This window comes from Oncorhynchus mykiss, chromosome 3, assembly GCF_057628025.1.
Source record: "Oncorhynchus mykiss isolate SJ-2025 chromosome 3, ASM5762802v1, whole genome shotgun sequence".
NCBI lineage: Eukaryota > Metazoa > Chordata > Actinopteri > Salmoniformes > Salmonidae > Oncorhynchus > Oncorhynchus mykiss.
The window spans coordinates 50,271,516-50,293,256 of NC_143024.1; the positions used below are offsets into that span (position 1 = coordinate 50,271,516).

General features: G+C 44.1%; 1 protein-coding gene and 1 long non-coding RNA gene across 2 annotated transcripts in view; both read right to left on the reverse strand.

The window, feature by feature from the left end:
* LOC149984574 (uncharacterized) overlaps positions 1 to 21,741 on the reverse strand; it is a 245,839-nt gene that overhangs the window by 74,109 nt on the left and 149,989 nt on the right. The window lies entirely within an intron of this gene.
* Positions 13,137 to 19,803, reverse strand: LOC149984575 (uncharacterized). Its single transcript, XM_090230523.1, has 3 exons — positions 19,750 to 19,803; positions 19,021 to 19,455; positions 13,137 to 13,415 (listed from the first exon to the last, which is right to left on the reverse strand). Exons 1-3 carry the CDS (start codon positions 19,801 to 19,803, stop codon positions 13,254 to 13,256), a joined length of 651 nt encoding a protein of 216 aa, XP_090086649.1. The 3' UTR covers positions 13,137 to 13,253.

Here is a 21,741-nt window from a genome sequence, read left to right on the forward strand (position 1 = left end):
CAAATAGAAAACAAGTTTTAGTGTAGGAAGAGTTGTACATGAGCATATAGAGACACACCAGAACACACACACAGACACACACAGTAGGTACAGGTAAGTCACAAACAAAACACCCTGTTTGAGGGTCTGCATCAGAGACATGGACTCACCGGCAAAGGAAAGGACAGACAAAATACCTGCAGAAATTGGACGATCCCCCGGAAAAGGAAAGACCTAGTCTCTGTGTGCTTGTGGTGTGTGTACATTTATCAGGTCTAGAGGCATACAGATGGTGTTTGGTGTGTATCATGTTTAACACACAGAGAGAGAGAGACAGAGAGAGACAGGGAGAGAGTTAGAGAGAAAGATAGCTAGAGAGAGTGCAAGAGAGAGCGAGAGGCAGGAAGAAGAGAGCAAGAGAGAGAGAGCAATTAACCCCCTAAGGTACAACAGAGAGAGAGAGAGTAAGAATGAGAGAGAAAGCTAATGCTCACTAGCTTCGTCCTCCTTCTCAGGGTAATGCTCCATGCTCTGAATAACTCAACTGGCTATTTTGCCTCTCTAAAAAGAAGGGTGGGCTGAACCCCTCTGGTTAGAAAATGGACAAATGTAACTAATGTCAACACGATCAAACTAGCAAAGGCAATGATAAAGTCAATCATATCGTGGGTAATAGTCTAGCATAAATATTTTTGTAGCAAGCTAAAAACATGGAGCCTTAAATTAGCTAGATGGCTAGCTCGCTAGCTGCTAGGAGAATGTAATGTCTTACCATTGGAGGAGTGGGTGAGTGACTGATTTTTTCCCCTCATTTCGTTTTTCGGTGGCTATACACAGCTAGAGATGCAGGTGTCATTTGTTTAGCTAGCAAGCACTTGAACGACTGTTATCCAGGTAGCTTATATTTTGCGTTCGCAAATTTACTCTGGCTATCTACTCTGATTTCAGAGCTCTCTTGGAGCGGGTCTAGGGTTTCCGGCATGATGGTGTTGATATGAGCCATGAACAGCCTTTCAAAGCACGTCATGGCTACAGACGTGCAGAACAACTGATTAATTTACGAATGCGCAACACCTGCTGAATATGATCAGTGTCAGTAAACATAGGCAAAAAACGTTATAGTTAGTCAAGAACGCTCTAGACAACATGTAAACGGCCTAACCAGCTCTGCTACGGCAAGTAAAATGGTCAGAGTGAGGTGTTCTCTTATTTGTGTCTGGAAGTACGACTGTGTGGCGACTGTGTGATCACGCGCTCCGTAGCAGATGTCAGAAAGACCTTTATACAGGTCAACATTCACAAAGCCGCAGGGCCAGACGGACTACCAGAACGTGTACTCAAAGCATGAGCGAACCAATTGGCAAGTGTCTTCCCTGACTGAGTCTGTAATACCTACATGTTTCAAACAGACCACCATAGTCCATGTGCCCAATATAGCGAAGGTAACCTGCCTAAATTATTACCACCCCGTAGCACTCACATCAGTAGCCATGAAGTGCTTTGAAAGGCTGTTCATGGCTCACATCAGCACCATCATGCCGGAAACCCGAGACCCACTATAATTTGCATACCACCACAACAGATCCACAGATGATGCAATCTCAATTGCACACCATACTGCCCTTTCCCACCTGGCATGGGTCCCCAGATCCTCAAAACGTTCTACAACGGCACCATCAAGAGCATCCTGACCGGTTGCATTACAGTCTGGTATGGAAACTGCTCGGCATCTGACTAAGGCGCTACAGAGGGTAGTGCGTACACCCCAGTACAGCACTGGGGCCAAGCTTCCTGACATCCAGGCCCTATCTTCTAGGCGGTGTCAGAGGAAGGCCCAAAAAATGGTCAAATACTACAGTCACACAAGTCATAGACTCATCTCTCTGCTACCGCACTGCAAGTGGTACCAAAGCACCAAGTCTAGGACCAAAAGTCTCCTTAACAGCTTTTACCCCCAAGCAGTATGACTGCTGAACAATTAATCAAATGGCCAACTGGACTATTGTACACTGCTGCTACTCACTGTTTATTATCTATGCATAGTCATTTTACAAATGACCTCGACTAACCTGCTATATAACCTGCTATATACCTGCTATATACAGGGGGTATATAGCCTCGTTATGTAATTTTCTTGTGTTTCTTTTTGATTACATTTTTTAACTTTAGTTTATTTAGTAAATATTTTCTTAACTCTATTTCTTGAACTGCATTGTTGGTTAGGGCTTGTAAGTAGGCATTTCACAAACACCTGTTGTTGTATTCGGCACATGTGACAAATACAATTGGATTTGAAGTTGCTAGCTAGCAAGCCAACCAACTTTAGCCAGTTAGCTTGGGTGCTTGGTTGGAACAAGCATGCATTGGCAGGCAAGCTGCAGAAGGATGAGAAAGCTAGAATTACCCATCATTTATCAGTTCAATTTTGATGCCAAACTAGCTGAAAAAGTTTGAGGGTTTGTCTAATGTTCCTTCGTTAGATTTGAGTTCACCTTGCTCTGGCTAGCATTAGTTGTTGAACTTCTTGTTATTGGTGTGCATAATTGAGGGAGAGAGAGCCTTCCTTTTCATAGTTGTTTGATCAATAGGAATGTAAAGTTCCAAAAATGTAAAAGGCATACATACAGTGGGGAGAACAAGTATTTGATACACTGCGATTTGGCAGGTTTTCCTACTTACAAAGCATGTAGAGGTCTGTAATATTTTATCATAGGTACACTTCAACTGTAAGAGATGGACTCTAAAACAAAAATCCAGAAAATCACATTATGATTTTAAAGTAATTAATTAGCATTTTATTGCATGACATAAGTATTTGATCACCTACCAACCAGTAAGAATTCCGGCTCTCACAGACCTGTTAGTTTTTCTTTAAGAAGCTGTCCTGTTCTCCACTCATTACCTGTATTAACTGCACCTGTTTGAACTCGTTACCTGTATAAAAGACACCTGTCCACACACTCAATCAAACAGACTCCAACCTCTCCACAATGGCCAAGACCAGAGGGCTGTGTAAGGACATCAGGGATAATTGTAGACCTGCACAAGGCTGGGATGGGCTACAGGACAATAGGCAAGCATCTTGGTGAGAAGGCAACAACTGTTGGCGCAATTATTAGAAAATAGAAGAAGTTCAAGATGACGGTCAATCACCCTCGGTCTGGGGCTCCATGCAAGATCTCTCCTCGTGGGGCATCAATGATCATGAGGAGAGTGAGGAATCAACCCAGAACTACACGGCAGGACCTGGTCAATGACCTGAAGAGAGCTGGGTCCACAGTCTCAAAGAAAACCATTAGTAACACACTACGCCGTCATGGATTAAAATCCTGCAGCGCACGCAAGTTCCCCCTGCTCAAGCCAGCGCATGTCCAGGCCCGTCTGAAGTTTGCCAATGACCATCTGAATGATCCAGAGGAGGAATGGGAGAAGGTCATGTGGTCTGATGAGACAAAAATAGCTTTTTGGTCTAAACTCCACTCGCCGTGTTTGGAGGAAGAAGAAGGATGAGTACAACCCCAAGAACAGCATCTCAACTGTGAAGCATGGAGGTGGAAACATAATTCTTTGGGATGCTTTTCTGCAAAGGGGACAGCACAACTGCACCGTATTGAGGGGAGGATGGATGGGGCCATGTATCGCAAGATCTTGAACAACAACCTCCTTCCCTCAGTAAGACCATTGAAGATGGATTGTGGCTGGATCTTCCAGCATGACAACGACCCGAAATACACAGCCAGGGCAACTAGGAGTGGCTCCGTAAGAAGCATCTCAAGGTCCTGGAGTGGCCTAGCCAGTCTCCAGACCTGAACCCAATAGGAAATCTTTGGAGGAAACTGAAAGTCCGTATTGCCCAGCGACAGCCCCGAAACCTGAAGGATCTGGAGAAGGTCTGTATAGAGTAGTGGGTCAAAATCCCTGCTGCAGTGTGTGCAACCTGGTCAAGAACTACAGGAAACTTATGATCTCTGTAATTGCAAACAAAGGTTTCTGTAGCAAATATTAAGTTCTGCTTTTCTGATGTATCAAATACTTATGTTTTGCAATAAAATGCAAATTATTTACTTAAAAATCATACAATGTGATTTTCTGTATTTTTGTTTTAGATTCCGTCTCTCACAGTTGAAGCGTACCTATGAAAAAAATTACAGACCTCTATATGCTTTGTAAGTAGAAAAACCTGCAAAATCAGCAGTGTGTTCTCCCCACTGTATTTGCAGAAATCAATTCAGGTGTATTTTGTTGCTTTTGGTCAATGTGTTCTAATGATCTAAAGTCACGCTTTTGCAAGTGCCTGTAAACACAGTCCAGTTCAAAGTGACTGATGGCATGCCAGTGTGGGAAATGGTTTGTTTGTATGATGGCCTACTGTAGCTCTGATTGTCGCACAGCATCTTTTCCACTCTATATTACTATACAATTTTAACAAATTCCTTAGTATACGTAATTCCCAAACATTCTAAGAATTTATGAAAACGTGAAAATGACCATGTGACTCACCACCTGGATTCGGTTTATGTAGCAAAATGTGAAATGGAGTTTGGATAAAAGAGACTCAGAGATACAAAATGCTATATCATAAACTGCATTTGAGGAACAATGGGAAAGTTATTCTGCTCTGAAAGTTGATCAACTTGTAAACTCACTTTTGAGAAAATCGCCTTTGAATGCTTTGGTATCTAGTGAAGAGCTTTTCTTTGTCTACACCCATTCAGCATCGTTCACACCCTCTTTTAAGCTTTAGCCCCACCCATCTCGTTTCGCTTTCAGAGCGTTCAGTGCACACACTTGAGGCTCTGGCCGATAATTTAGTTACCTCTGGATAACATGAAAACAGCCTAACCAGCTCTGCTTCTTTGCAGACGTTTACTGACACTGGCCATATTCAACGGGTGTTGTACACACGTCACGTAACGTTATCTAACAAGCCAGCCAGCTAATTTTAGCTAGTTAAACAACAATGAACGAAGTGCCAACAATGCCTGACATTATACTTTAACTAGAAAAGCAAACTGCTCTGGGAAATAAATAATAACGTCAACTAGGAAGCCAGCCAGCTAACGTTAGCTAACGGTATATTTTAGCTTAAGACATATAGCTAGCTAGCTAAACAACAAACCTATCTAGGTAAACAACGTTTAAGATCACACGTATCATATAACGTTAGCTAACGAGCCAGCCAGCTAACTTTAGTTAGTCAAACAACAATGAACAAAGTGCCAACAATGCCACAGTACTGGGAGCTAACAGCCACGTCCAATACTAGCTACTAGCGCACATTAGGCTCTAACTAGAAATGCAAACGGCTCTGGGAAACCAATAATAATGTCAGCTAGGGAGCCAGCCAGCTAATGTTAGCTAGATAGCTAACAATACACTTCAGCTTGAAATGAAACCACTTTCTGTCAAAATTAGAAATGTGTAATATCTGAAAATATAGCTAGCTAACGCTAGACTATCTTACCTGTATACATCATTATGCATGATGGATGCGTCTCCCTGTCAGAAATGCCATACCACGGTTGCCCTTAGTTTAAAGATATAATCCGGAGACAGGTGTTTTCTCCATCTCTTTAGCTATCACACTCCAATTCCACTGATTTCAAAACTTGATCCTTTTGAAAGTGGAGAGCAACACTTATGCAGTTTCTATCCACATTGAAGGGAAAGCAGTGGAGAAGGTGGGAAGTTTTAAGTTCCTCGGCGTACACATCACTGACAAACTGAAATGGTCCACCCACACAGACAGTGTGGTGAAGAAGGCGCAACAGCGCCTCTTCAACCTCAGGAGGCTGAAGAAATTCGGCTTGTCACCCAAAACCCTGACAAACTTTTATAGATGCACAATCGAGAGGAACCTGTCGGGCTTTGTCACTGCCTGGTACGGCAACTGCATCGCCCTCAACTGCAGGGCTCTCCAGAGGGTGGTGCGGTCTGCACAACGCATTACCGGGGCAAACAACTCCATGGCACCTACAGAACCCAATGTCACAGAAAGGCCAAAAAGATCATCAAGGACAAGAACCACCCGAGCCACTGCCTCTTCACACTGCTATCATTCAGAAGGCGAGGTCAGAACAGGTGCATCAAAGCTGGGACCAAGAGATTGAAAAACAGCTTCTATCTCAAGGCCTTCAGACTGCTAAACAGCAATCACTAACTCAGAGAGGCTGCTGCCTACATTGAGACCCAATCACTGGACACTTTCATAAATTGATCACTAGTCACTTTAAACTATGCCACTATAAATAATGCCACTTTAATAATTTTTAGATATCTTACATTACTCATATCACATGTGTATACTGTATTTTCTACCATCTATTGCACCTTGCCTATGCCGCTTGGCCATCGCTCATCCAGATCCTTATATGTACATATTCTCATTCACCCCTTTAGATTCGTGTGAATTAGGTAGTTGTTGGGGAATTGTTAGATTACTTGTTAGATGTTACTGCACTGTCAGAACTAGAAGCACAAGTATTTCGCTACACTCGCATTAACATCCGCTAACAATGTGACCAATAACATTTGATTTGATTTTACTTGTTTTAATGTGTTAAGTGGTTATGTTCATCCTGTTATCATTTAATTAGAAAGTAAATAAATAATTAAACCAATTTGTGTAATACTGAATCATAAGTAAGGCCATTTTTTTTCCAGATGCAGGAGGTTACGACTGTTCAGAATAAGGTTATAATTAATACGTTGACTGTTTTATGGACATGATAGGTAAAGACCTTTAGAGTTTAATTGTGGCGATGGTAACTTTTAAACAACCACTCGTGGTGCCCCAAATTCCTAATGAGTTAACTGTTACAGTGCCTTGCGAAAGTATTCGGCCCCCTTGAACTTTGCGAACTTTTGCCACATTTCAGGCTTCAAACATAAAGATATAAAACTGTATTTTTTTGTGAAGAATCAACAACAATTGGGACACAATCATGAAGTGGAACAACATTTATTGGATATTTCAAACTTTTTTAACAAATCAAAAACTGAAAAATTGGGCGTGCAAAATAATTCAGCCCCCTTAAGTTAATACTTTGTAGCGCCACCTTTTGCTGCGATTACAGCTGTAAGTCGCTTGGGGTATGTCTCTATCAGTTTTGCACATCGAGAGACTGAAATTTTTTCCCATTCCTCCTTGCAAAACAGCTCGAGCTCAGTGAGGTTGGATGGAGAGCATTTGTGAACAGCAGTTTTCAGTTCAGTTCTGGACTTTGACTTGGCCATTCTAACACCTGGATATGTTTATTTAAAAAAAAATAGTTTTATATCTTTATGTTTGAAGCCTGAAATGTGGCAAAAGGTCGCAAAGTTCAAAGGGGCCGAATACTTTCGCAAGGCACTGTACATGATTAATTTAAATCGGGTAACAATTATTAAACATAGTTAGTTGATTCAATTAATAACAGTCATCAGATTAATGAAAGTAAAGTCACATGCTACTCCTACACCAGTTAAGCTAACAAATTTAAAAACACACAGAATGGTCATGAATACAACTTTTATACTTTATATAATAATAAACTTTCTGCCCTTTTTTTGTCCTCCATCAAGATTCTAAAAGGCCTCACTGTGACATCAACATTATATGTTTACATTATATGTAAATAAAACACTATAAAGAGTTTATATAATGTGTCATTACATATCAATTTGAAGGTTTGTGTCGAATTTGAAATCGGGTTTTTAGGGCGGTGCTCAAGTGATCTTAGAAGTAAACAGCAGCTTTGAGAATGATGATTGCATGCAATGATGACAAAAAAATTACTAGGTTTCCCCCCCTTACCCCTGTCACTGTCCATTTCTTGGATGATAGAAGTGCTACACCTGGTGGAAAGAGATTGTCAGAAAGAGTTGCTTTATCAATGCTGTACATTTGACACATGACACGTCACAATGTAACGGAGGGTCCGTTTTTCAACTTTTCTCCAATACTATAGAGCGATTACCATGTCAATCAATGCTGAATAGAAACCTAGTTCACACCCCCGATTTTGAAGTCAACACAGTCACTACAGTCCATTAGTTTTCTTTGTAGCCTCGTTTGAATGTTGCGGTTGCGCACATTTGTACGGAATGGGGTGAGTTTACGTTACTATCTTTGTAGCTGCAGTAAATCATGTAAGAAGCTATCAGATTAATTATTTACCAACAGCTGCAAATTCCATTAAAACTTTGAAATTAATTTTCCTTGCTTTGTCTAGCAATACTATCATGAACCTAGCAAATAAGTTTTGTGGGTCAGAGTGCAGTATTTAGTTAATATTAAAGCACAAACGTACTGTAAGTTAGCATGTTTCTCACACTCTTTAGCCGTACAGGAGCAGTGTTGCCAAAGCTACTGTTGCCTAGCAACAATTGACTCGCAGGAATGAATGTCTTCATAGCTCTTCAAATTCCCATGATTTGTCAATCTGTTTCAGACCGAACAGCTAGCATTAAGATTTCAAATATTTCCAAGTCTGGACGACCTGGAATGATAAAGGGAAGATTTCTAACGCTTTCCAGCTTGCGTCCTCCTTTTGCAGGATCATGCTCTGTGCTTTAAATAACTTATCTGGCTAGTTTTCCTGTCTCTAAAGAGAAGGGTGGGCTGTACTCCTCTGATTGGATAGAGCAGATTACGAATATCTCCCTACCAATAAAACGTTACAGCTGTTTGAGTTGAGTGACAAAGTGTCTAGCTGTCTGCTAACAGCTCTCTGTGTCATCATTGAGCAGCCCAAACAGAGCCATTACTTTTATGTATACTCACAGACACAGAGGGAAAAAATTATGACGAGGGTGAAGAGTGACCACAACTATCAATCAATGTATTTATAAAGCCGTTTTTAAATTAGCAGATGTCAAAGTGCTATACCCAGCCTAAAACCCCAAACAGTAAACAATGTATATGTAGAAGCAAGTTGACTAGGAAAAACTACCTAGAAAGGTAGGAACCTAGAGAGGAACCAGGCTCTGGGGGGTGGCCAGTCCTCTTCTGGCTGTGCGAGACTATAAGAGTACATGGCCATTAAGGCCAGATTGTTCTTAAAGATGTTCAAACATTCATAGATGACCAGCAGGGTCAAATAACAATCACAGTGCTTGTTGAGGGTAAAACAGGTCAGCAGTTGAGTGGTCAGAAGGTGTGCGGTCAGAAGATGTGTGGTTGTGGTCAGTAGTTATATACATTTTAGGGCAAATGTAGGGGGGCGGGAAATAACTACAATAAAGTAGAATACAGTTTATATACATATGAAATCAGTAAAACAGTACGTAAACATTATTAATGTGACTAGTGCTCCATTATTAAAGTGACCAGTCTACGTTCAGTAGAAGTCAAAAGTTTACATACACCATAGCCAACTACTTTTAAACTCAGTTATTCACAATTCCTGACATTTAATCCTAGTAAAAATGCCCTGGCTTAGGTCAGTTAGGATCACCACTTTATTTTAAGAATGTGAAATGTCCGAATAATAGTAGAGAGAGTGATTTATTTCATCACATTCCCAATGGGTCAGAAGTTTACATGCACTCAATTAGTATTTCGTAGCATTGCCTTTAAATTGTTCAACTTCGTCAAACGTTTCAGATAGCCTTCACGCAAGCTTCCCACAATAAGTTGGGTGTATTTTAGCCCATTGCTCCTGACAAAGGTCATGTAACTGAGTCAGGTTTGTAGGCCTCCTTGCTCACACACACTTTTTCAGTTCTGCCCACATATACGATGAGGTCAGGGCTTTGTGATGGCCACTTCAATACCTTTACTTTGTTGTCCTTAAGCCATTTTCCACGACTTTGGAAGTATGCTTGGGGTCATTGTCCATTTGGAAGACCCATTTGCAACCAAGCTTTAACTTCCTTACTGATGTCTTGAGTTGTGGCTTCAATATATCCACATAATTATCCTTCCTCATGAAGCCAATTTTTTGTGAAGTGAATGAGGCCCTCCTGCAGCAAAGCACCCCCACAACATGATGCTGCCACCCCCATGCTTCACGGTTGGATGGTGTTCTTCGGCTTGCGAGCCACGCCCTTTTTCCTCCAAAAATAACGATGGTAATTATGGCCAAACAGTTCTATTTTTGTTTCATCAGACCAGAAGACATTTCTTCAAAAAGTACAATCTTTGTCCCCATGTGCATTTGCAAACCGTAGTCTGACTTTTTTATGGCGGTTTTGGAGCAGTGGCTTCTTCCTTGCTGAGCGGCCTTCCAGGTTCTATTGATATTAGACTTGTTTTACTGTGGACATGGATACGTTTGAACCTGTTTCCTCCAGCATCTTCACAAGGTCCTTTGCTGTTGTTATGGGATTGATTTGCACTTTTCGCACCAAAGTACGTTCATCTCTAGGAGACAGAACGTGTCTCCTTCGTGAGCGGTATGAGAGCTGCGTGGTCCCATGGTGTTTATTCTTGCGTTCTATTGTTTGTACAGATGAACGTGGTAGCTTCAGGCATTTGGATATTGCTCCCAAGAATGAACCAGACTTGTGGTCTACACCTGTTGTATTCAGCGCACGTGACAAATAAACTTTGATTTGGTTTGAATTGAATTGGTCTTGGCTGATTTTTTTTTCTTCCCATGATGTCAAGCAAAGAGGCACTGAGTTTGAAGGTAGGCCTTGAAATATATCCACAGGTGCACCTCCAATTGACTCAAATTATGTCAATTAGCCTATCAGAAGCTTCTAAAGTCATGACATCATTTTCTGGATTTTTCCAAGCTGTTTAAAGGCACAGTCAACTTAGTGTATGCACACTTCTGACCCACTGGAATTGTGATACATTGAATTATAAGTGAAATAATCGATCTGTAAACAATTGTTGGACAAATCACTTGTGTCATGCACAAAGTAGATGTCCTAACTGACTTGCAAAAACTATAGTTTGTTAATGAGAAATTTGTGAAGTGGTTGAAAAATGAGTTTTAATGACTCCAAAATAAGTGTATGTAAACTTTCGACTTCAACTGTATATTTGGTTGAGTTAGCAACTAACGTGAATTCAACATGACATCAACAGAAAAATTCACCATGTCATTGGATGTAGGTTAAAAGTTGGGTGAAAAATTAAAAGATGGGTGAAAAGAAATACGAAATTCCTTTACAGTGATTATTTTTGCAAGTCCAATCTGTTCTCCACGTTGACTCAACTTCATCACATAAAAAAATAAAAAGAATAACGTGGAAACATTGATTTAACTCAGTTTTTTCCCATTGGGAATTGTTACATTAAAAGTGTCCAGAGAAAGCCAAAGATACCCAATGCTGACTAAGAAGCTGTTGAATAAGAGAAGCCTGTGTCAGCCATCTCTATGGATATGCTGCTGAATTTGAAGCAGATATAGAAAAACACATCACCATTCAGTTGTGTGTGGGTGTGTCACGTTGGTGTGATAAGGTTGTGGTAAAACCTTGTTTCAAAGAAATCAACGTGTAATATTTGTATTAGTTTGCTGTGAATGATGTCACCTCGATGGTCACATTATGAAGGATCATGTTGGATAGGCTTTGGCAACCTTAAAAGTGTGGATCCGGCTGCAGTCGCCAAATTCAAAGTATCTAGAAGGATTGCTATTCGCATCAAGTTTTGAAAAATGACTGGTCCTACATTGTGCACACGCAATGATTGACAGAAAGACAATCAAAAATAAAGGTTTTAAAGCGGCAATCAGCAGGATGGGGCTGGAGAAATGTAACCCCTCTCAAATTCATAGACAGAGCTATCGGTGCAAGGACTGACCATCTATGATATCAACATTGTAGTTTAACCATGTGAGGCATTTATAAGTTATATTTCTATGAATCAATGTGGACACGTCATTCATTTATAAGTCCAAAAATGGATGTAACAACTGCAGATTGCCCCTTTAACATTTCAGAAAGCAATTCACATAAATAATCCATAAAACAATGACCCAAATAGGCTATATGTCCACTTGGAGTGTGTGTGTGTGTGTGTGTATGTGTATTGTGTGTGTGTGTGTGTGTGTGGACCATCCTGTGTTTTTCCATGAGGTCAGTAGCCGGTCTCTCGCTGTGTGTGTGAGCAGTACACCCAGTGGACCTTCAGTGGCAGCTAACTCAGGTATGTTCTCCAGCCTAACCATCTTTATATTGAACAAGAACCATCTTCTTGTTTCCTGTGGACGCGCGCACAGCACAGCACAGCACAGCACATTCAAAATACATCTGTCAGCTGTATTTCACTTCAGATAAATCATGTCATGATAGGCCCAGACCCAGAAAGTGTATCAGAGGATGAGTGAGTCAACCATAGTGGAAGTCTTAAATGTGACAAAAAAGAGAGTTAATCCTGCTACGCGATGGCGAGGGAGACCACCTCACATCCTGTCTCAGGTTTGGGGTGAAGCGCTTCCTCCTGAAACCACTGAAGCCGTAAGCATTTGGTTTCTCTTGCGCCACGGCTGCAGCTGCCTCAGTTCCTTTGTAGACTGTGTGTTTTGTGAAAAGAAACACAAAAACGAAACATGTAAAGAACATATGTGTTAACAAGGCAAACTAGATGTGATTCTCAACCCCGACATGTAGCTACTTTACATAGACCTCAACAGTTGCCTGGTTATGTCATACCCCAATGACACAAACTGTTTGGAGGGGAAATGACATTCGCATTCATAATTTTGAAGTATTTTTAAAATCTGAAGAAAAGCACAAATGCTATATTAATCAGTGTTCAGCAAAGCCATGGCTGGAACACAGACGTTGTCATCGACATTGGACTTGATGACCCAAACCTAGGTTGAAGTAGTATTTGTTTTTGATTGAGCCTGTCTGAAATGCTAGATGGAAGGGCTTTGCATTCTTGGGATTGCTCCATCGGTTGATTCAAGCTTAATCAAGTTGAAAAATAAAACATGAAAAACTTGTCCGTTCCTCCCATACGGCTGCCCCAATATCTCCCCTTTGCCCTCCTCAACTATGGTGTGTGGTTTGTAAGAAGATAGTTTGGGAACTGTGCTATCTGTCAGTCTGTCTGTCAAAAGGGCGACATCCCATTGGAACTACATTTCCTGTCGTGAAATGACAACACATCCACACATACAGGACCCAAACATGTATGGCTAAACAGTCTCATAAAGTTAATCTGTGCCAGTGAAGTTTGTTTTCAAATTCAAATAAATTAAATCCATTGTCAGAATCCTCTCAATTTGTTTGTAACCACTGTCTCCCTTTCTCTGTCTATTCTCCAGAGTCTCTCTCTCCAGACCTCCAGATCGGGCGCCTTTCCCCTTCTCTCCTCGCCCAATCAGGGCTCACTGGCAGCAGACTTGGACTTGCTGTTTGGCCAGGGAGGAGCGCATGTGCTGAATAGTCTTCTGGTAGGACTGGCGCTCCTGCTCAAGCGAGCAAATCATGTGCTTCATCTTGGACTTGCGGGACAAGAAGTTCTCCATGTTGGAATCCAGGCTCTGGATCTGGGAGGAAAAAAAGGAGAACGGATGGTTTTAGACAATCACATGGGGTAGGTGGATACAGAGTGCATCAAGACAATGTTTTTAGAAGAATAATGATATAGGAAAATATAGTAGGTGAATGATTGACTGAGTGGTTGTGTGTGTGTGCGGACACACGCATATCTACTTGCTTGTGTGCCTGTGTAAAAAGAGAGTCAAAACATTTCAAGACCATATATGTTCCCTGATTTCCTTTAACATTAACTAGGGGGTCTCACCAAATCTGGGTCATTCCTAAATCCCTGTGATCCCTCAGATCTGACCTCAGCTCACAGATTTTTACTGGCCTACATTATGGATTAATGACCACTGGGCCAAAAAGTGAGAATTCCTTGGAAGGAAAAATGTGCCTTATTTTGTCTTTCTATGCCTGTGTTTGGGGTTGTGTTCTGGCGACATCTACTGGCAGACCAGTGCAATTCAACTCCAAAACGTGTTTATGTCTGTGTTCTGTGTCTACTGTATATACTGTGAGGGCAGTACCAGACGTGCTTCAGTGCAGCTTACATAAATAGGGAAATAATGCCCAATTGAGGGACATATTAACCGAAGACACTTAACCTGCGTGTAGGGGGCAGTATTTTCGTTTTTGGCTAAAAAACGTACCCATTTGAAACTGCCTATTTCTCAGCCCCAGATACTAGAATATGCATATAATTGTCAGATTAGGATAGAAAACACTATAAAGTTTCCAAAACTGTAAAAATATTGTATGTGAGTATATCAGGCGAAAGCCTGAGGAAAATCCAATCAGGAAGTGGCTTCTATTTTGAAAGCTCCATGTTCCATAGCCTGCCTTCACTCCATTTAAAGGGATATCAACCAGATTCCTTTTCCTATCGCTTCCTCAAGGTGTCAACAGTCTTTAGACATAGTTTTGGGCCTTTATTTTGAAAAATGAGCAAGAAAGATATTGCGTCGGTGGATAGCTGGGTGTTCTCATGAGTTTTGCTTGCGCAACACAGTGGGGCAGCCATAGACTCTCCCTCTCCTACTGAAAAAGAGACAGTGCCGGTTGATATATTATCGATTATATATTTTTAAAACAACCTGAGGATTGATTATGAAAAACGTTTGACATGTTTCAGCTGACATTACGGATACTATTTGGAATTTTTGTCTGCGTTGTCGTGACCGATCGAGCCTGTGGATTTCTGTACATAACGCGCCAAACAAACGGAAGTATTTTGGATATAAAAATAATCTTTACGGAACTAAAGGAACATTTATTGTGTAACTGGAAGTCTCATGAGTGCAAACATCTGAAGAGCATCAAAGGTAAGTGATTCATTTGATTGCTTTTCTGATTTTCGTGACCAAGCTACTTTGATGCTAGGTGTTCATAATGTTTTGTCTAGTGATCGATAAACTTACACAAACGCTTGGATTGCTTTCGCTGTAGAGGAGATTTTAAAAATCTGACACGCCAGCTGGATTAACAACAAGCTAAGCTGTGTTTTGCTATATTGCACTTCTGATTTCATGAATATAAATATTTTTTGTAATATTATTTGAATGTGGCGCTCTGCAATTCAGCACTAACGGGATGGGTTGCGTCAAGAAGTTAAGGCTCACTCTCTCTCTCTCTCTCTGTCTAGATATCTGTCTACCCCCCTCAAAAAGTGTGTGAGCCTGTGTGGGTTGTGTGTGCGTCTCTACAATTGTGCTTGTGTCATTAGCACACAGGTTGTCGTCAAACACAGCAGGTGTTATTTCCTGGGCTGTAGGGGCTCAAAAGGTATCCGCCATCCGCCATCCCTGTACACATCTAGACCGCCCTCTGGGTTTAAAAACAATGTTATTTCTAATCAACACCAGTACTAGTGGTTCAGTATGCATACAGGGTGTCACTAAAGACACCCCCAAGCTGTTTCCCCTGAGGATTTTGGAAGTAAAAGGCAATCCAGCCAGCCAGAATATGTCTAGACCGACCTCTGGAGTTTTATAGCATTGTTTTCTTCTCTAAACAATACCGTTACTATCGGTTCCCCCACCCCAGTCTGTAAATTTACCGTGGAAAAATGGATCGGCGATGGCTTGAAGAATGGCGATGTGGACCGCCGAGCACCGCCCGAACAAGGAGAGGCATTGACTTCGGCAGAAGTCATGACAGTACCCCCGCCCCGGATGCGCGGTTCCAGCAGCGCGTCAACACCGGCCTCGGGGACGACCCGGGAGACGAGGCGCAGGGCGATCCAGATGGAGACGGTGGAACTCTCACAGCAGGGAAGGATCCAACACGTCCTCCATTGGAACCCAGCGTCTCTCCTCCGGACCATACCCCTCCCAGTCCACGAGGTACTGAAGGCCCCTCGCCCGACGTCTCGAATCCGGTATGGAACTAACGGAGTATGCCGGGGCCCCCTCGATGTCCAGAGGGGGTGGAGGAACCTCCCGCACCTCAGACTCCTGGAGTGGGCCAACCACCACCGGCCTGAGGAGAGACACATGGAACGAGGGGTTAATGCGGTAATTGGGAGGAAGCTGTAACATGTAACAAACCTCGTTCACTCTCCTCAGGACTTTAAATGGCCCCACAAACCGCGGACTCAACTTCCGGCAGGGCAGGCGAAGGGGCAGGTTTCGGGTCGATAGCCAGACCCGGTCCCCCAGTACGAACACCGGGGCCTAACTATGGTGACAGTCTGCGCCAACTTCTTGACGCAGCACGGCGCGCTGAAGGTGAACATGGGCGTCGTCCCATGTTTCCTCCGCACGCAGGAACCAGTCGTCCACCAGGGTGAAACCCTGAGGTACTGACCGAAACCCCCAGATGTTCCATGAAGCCTTCCAGACCCTTGAAGTGAACTGGGGACCTCGATCAGACACTATATCCTCAGGCACCCCGTAGTGCCGGAATATGTGCGTAAGCAAGGCCTCCGCAGTCTGTAGGACCGTAGGGAAACTGGGCAGAGGGAAGAGACGGCAGGACATAGAGAAACGATCCACAACGACCACGATTGTGATGTTTCCCTGTGATGGGGAAAGATCGGTCAGGAAATCGATTGACAGGTGTGACCATGGCCGCTGTGGAACGGGTAAGGGGTGTAACTTAGGAGAGTGACATGTGGGCCCAATAAATCAGCCGGTCATGGACAGCAGACGGAATGTACAGACGCCCAGCGGGACACTGAAGGGGAGCGGGCTCTGTACGCAACGCCCGCTCAATGTCCGCATCCAGCTCCCACACTACCGGCACCACCAGGCAGGAGGCCGGGAGTATGGGAGTGGGTTCCATGGGCCGTTCCTCTCTGTCATACAGCCTGGACGTCTGCCTTCACGTTCTGGGAACATGGTCTGTAAGAAAGGGTGAAAACAAAACAGGTGAAAAACATGGCCCACTTTGTCTGGCGAGGGTTCAGTCTCCTCGCCCAGATTGCGAAGGTCAGTCCAGATGAGAAAAGGGTGTTTAGCCCCCTCAAGCCAAAGTCTCCATTCCTTCAAAGCCTTGATAACAGCCAACAACTCCCGGTCCCCCACATCATAGTTTCGCTCTGCCGGGCTGAGCCTCCTCGATTTGAAAGCACAGGGGTGGAGCTTCGGTGGCGTACTCGAGCGCTGAGAGAGCACAGCTCCTATCCCAGCCTTGGACGCTTCCACCTCGACTATGAACGCCAAAGAGGGATCCGGATGAGCCAGCACGGGAGCCGAGGTAAACAGAGCTTTCAGGTGTTCCACTGCAAGCGCACTGGGCCCCTCTTCAGCAGTGAGGTAATGGGAGCCGCTACCTGACCAAAACCTCGGATGAACCTCCGGTAGTAGTTGGCAAACCCTAAGAACCGCTGCAACTCCTTTACAGTGGTGGGAGCCGGTCAATTACGCACGGCTGCAATGCGGTCATTCTCCATCTCCACCCTTGAGGTGGAAATGCGATACCCTAGGAAGGAGATGGACTGTTGAAAGAACAGGCATTTCTCAGCCTTGGCGTACATGTCATGCTCCAACAGTCGACCAAGCACCTTGCACACGAAAGACACATGCTCGGCGCATGTAGCGGAGTATATCAGAATGTCATAAATATACACCACTACACCCTGCCCGTGCAGGTCCCTGAAAATCTTGTCTACAAAGGCTTGGAAGACTGATGGAGCATTCATCAACCCGTACGGCATGACGAGGTACTCATAGTGCCCAGAGGTGGTACTGAAAGCAGTCTTCCACTCATCTCCCTCCCGGATACGCACCAGGTTATAAGCGCTCCTGAGATCTAGTTTGGTGAAGAAGTGCAGCCCGTGCATTGCCTCTATCACTGTGGCTATGAGTGGTAGCGGGAAACTATACCTCACAGTGATCTGATTCAGACCCCGTTAGTCAATACACGGGCGCAGACCTCCCTCCTTCTTCTTCACAAAAAATAAACTCAAGGAGGCGGGTGAAGTGGAGGACCGAATGTACCCCTGACGCAGGGATTTGGAGACATATGTTTCCATAGCCTCCGTCTCCGCCTGTGAGAGGGGATACACGTGACTCCTTGGAAGTGCAGCGCCTACCTGTAGATCTATCTCACAATCGCCCCGTCGATGAGGTGGTAATTGAGTGGCCTTCTTTTTAGAAAAGGCGAGAGCCAAATCAGCATATTCAGGGGGAATGCGCACGGTGGAGACCTGGTCTGGACTCTTCACCGTAGTGGCACCAACAGAAACCCCTAAACACCTACCTGAGCACTCTTGTGAGCACCCTGTGAGAGCCCTCTGTGGCCAAGAAACAGTGGGGTTATGACAAGCTAACCAGGATAGGCCCAGCACCACGGGAAACGCAGGAGTCAATAATAAAAAGACTAATTCTCTCCGTATGACCCCCCCAAGTCACCATGTCCGAAGGAGTGGTGACCCCTCTAATCAACCCTGACCCTAATGGTAGACTATCTAAGGTGTGAACGTGGAAGGGCACATCCACGGGAACGATTGTTATCCCTAAACTATTGTCACGTTCTGACCTTAGTTATTTTGTTATGTCTTTGTTTTAGTATGGTCAGGGCTGTCCATCGTTGTCCCTGATTGAGAACCATACCAGGCCAAACACAGAAATAGCAAATCATAGAAAACCTAACATAGACAACCCACCCAACTCACGCCCTGACCATACTAAAACAAAGACCCCCCCCCCCCCCCAAAGGTGCGAACTCCGGCTGCAAAACCTAAACCTATAGGGGAGGGTTTGGGTGGGTGTCTGTCCGCGGTGGCGGGACGTGGACCCCACTCCACCATAGTCCTTTAGGTAGCCTGTTTTCTATTGTGTTTCGTGGGTGATTATTTTCTGTTTTCACAATTTTCTGTTGTGTGTCTGCACCAGCCAGAACTGTTTTCGTTTGTTTCTCTTTGTTATTTTGTTATTTCTGTTTTAATTTTAATAAATATGGACACGTATGACGCTGCACCTTGGTCCTCACCTTCTTCCACCACCAATGACCATTACAACTATGGGCAAATGATCTATCAATGAAATTCCCAGCCGCGCCTGAATCAATGAGCGCCTTATGTTGGGAATGCAGGGAAAACTCATGAAAAGTAACAAACAAAAACATGTGTGCAACAGAGGGCTCTGGGTGAAAATGGTGCCTTCTCACCTGGGGTGACGCCAGAGTGCCCTTCCTGCTGCCTCGAACCCTAGAGGAGCCAACACGGCACCGACCAGCAGTGTGACCTCTGCAGCCACAGATGGTACACATGAAAGCCCCTCCTCCGGTCTCCCTGTGCGCAGCACCTCCCAGCTCCATAGGCACCGGAGCGGTGGTGCTGGGAAATGGAATCGACAGAGCCCTCTCTGGACGTCCGCGGGTGACCAGCATGTTATCCAGCCGAATGGACATGTCCACCAGCAAGTCGAAGGTAAGAGTGGTATCCCTGCAGGCCAACTCCCGACGGACATCCTCGCTCAGGCTGCAACAGTAGTGTTCGATGAGGGCGCTCCATCTCACTCCGGCGGCCAAGGTCCTAAATTCCAGTGCAAACTCCTGGGCGCACCTCGTCCCCTGCCTCAGGTGGAACAGATGTTCACCCGCCTGGTGAATTCAGGGGTGAATTCCATGAAGTCATCAAATGCCGCATCTCTTCTCCCCACACGGTGTTGGCCCACTCCAGAGCTCTCCCTGAGAGGCACGAGACGAGGGCGGACACCCTCTCCCTCCCGAAGGAGCTGGATAAATGGTGCCCAGGTGGAGTTTCAGCTGTCGTAGGAAGCCTTGGCACCGTGCCGCCGTCCCATCATACTCTCCGGGAAGGGGGAGATGCATCCCACTGGAACTGGGTACAGGAGGGACGGGTAGTGAGGACCCCTGTTGTGCTGGAGGAGGTACTGGAGGACCTCCCTGTCTCTCCCAATGATCCATCGTCTGACAGACGCGGTCCATGGCGGTGCCGAGATGGTGAATCAACGCCGTGTGCTCCTGTACGCGTTCCTCGAATCCGTTACCATAGGTTTAAAACACCAGGGGTCGGTCTACACATATTCTGGCTGGCTGGATTGCCTTTTGCTTCCAAAATCATCAGGGGAAACAGCTTGGGGGGTGTGCACACGCACACACCCGTCTTTCCTGAAAGCCTTTTTTTCTCAGACAGGCTTTTACGGTGAGATACAATTTTAAAAACCTAGATTTAATTCAAAATATTTAGTACAGACATTTTAAAACATGCTATAATTAATACATACAATTTTACTATTCCATTCTTACAGATAATGGTATAGCCCTGACATCCATCCGCTTCCAATTCACTATCGTCAAGACCGGCTCTCTTGATCGTTAGATATCCCACCCATTCCATGTTCTGTAAGTTTTCATTCCTTAGATAGATCAAACATCTTGCATGTAGACCATGGGTATGTCTTAAGGATAGAAGCACCCAGCAACGTAATTGATCACGATTTTGGAAATGATTGTCCAGCTTTTTCATCATGGTTAGGAATATACGATAATCATCCCCACTTAAAGCTAAAGACAGTCATAAAACAGTTCACATCCTTGAAGGCTTTGGAAAATGCATATGAACTAACAGATTTTGTGGCATTTGTCCTATTGTTCACATGCTAAAATTGTCACTTTGGAGTCGGGGCTACATGCCATTGAAGAGATTCTTATGGCTTTCAAATTATTGCGCCCGCACACCTCCTCATTCCAATGCGTAGCCGGGCAGGGATGTACCACTCAGGACTTGTTCAATCTGACATAGCACTAGCCGTATCTTAAACCATTCTCTCATACGCAGCGCAGGAGAAAATCTCCAGGGATTTGCTTGATAAAGGGGGTTGGGGCCGCTGTCTGTGAAAATCTTCACAGTTGAATCCTCCGGTTGGAACATATAAGACATGTTTCCATCACTCGTATCCAAAACTCCTTTAAAACATTCAGGGGCCGCACACAAAATGTTCTTGATACTTTTGTCATTGGGTTCTTGACACGAGGCACATAGTACACCCAGAATTGGCCTAGGAGACATCATTTATGGTTTAATGTTCTGGATTTATTTTACATTTCTTGTTTAGTGTTTTGGGTTTAGTTTTAATTTATTGTTTAGTGTTCTGGGGCGCTTGTGCTGTTCTGGGGCTTATTTATAATGTGTCTGGTCCCCCCAATACCCACGGACATTCCTGTTTCATAGACAACAGACCTAAGGTCAATAAAACAGGGGGTGGGGGCCATACTCTTTGAAATGTTCAAACACATCCCCCCCAGTTCAACCAGAAATGTTCCTACACATCAATCATCATGACAACTTCAAAGGAATAGATGCAATATATGCATAAATTAACACACACTCTAATGTGTGAGAACAGGAACAGGATGCCGATATATGGGCATAACCACGTGATAATTTCCCGCCAGGATGTTCTGACAGGATTGCCATATATAGGCATACACACGTCACCCGGACATAGGGTCATAAATCACACGTTTGACGTGTGCCGTCTACTGTATTCTCTCTCACATCACTATCTTAAAAGATATATAGCTTTGATTCATATCAAATTAAATTATTGTACCTTGCCACAGCATACCACTTCGAACTTCTGGGAGTTATAGAAAGCCCCGTCAGTATCCTGCTTGGGCTTGGAGTCCTCCTTTAGGGCTGACTTTGACACCGCACGGACACTACTGATCACTTCCTCTACCTGGGAGAGGGAGGGAGAGAGATGGAGGGAGGGAGATATTAGAAGAGGGGTGGGAGGAGGGGAGAAAGGGAAGAAGTTGGGAAAAGTGGTAGAGAGGATAGGAGAGAAAAAGAGGAAGGAGAAGGAGTGATAAATAGAAGGGGGAGAGGGGGAAAGTGTGTCATAAAGGGAAGACCGGGAG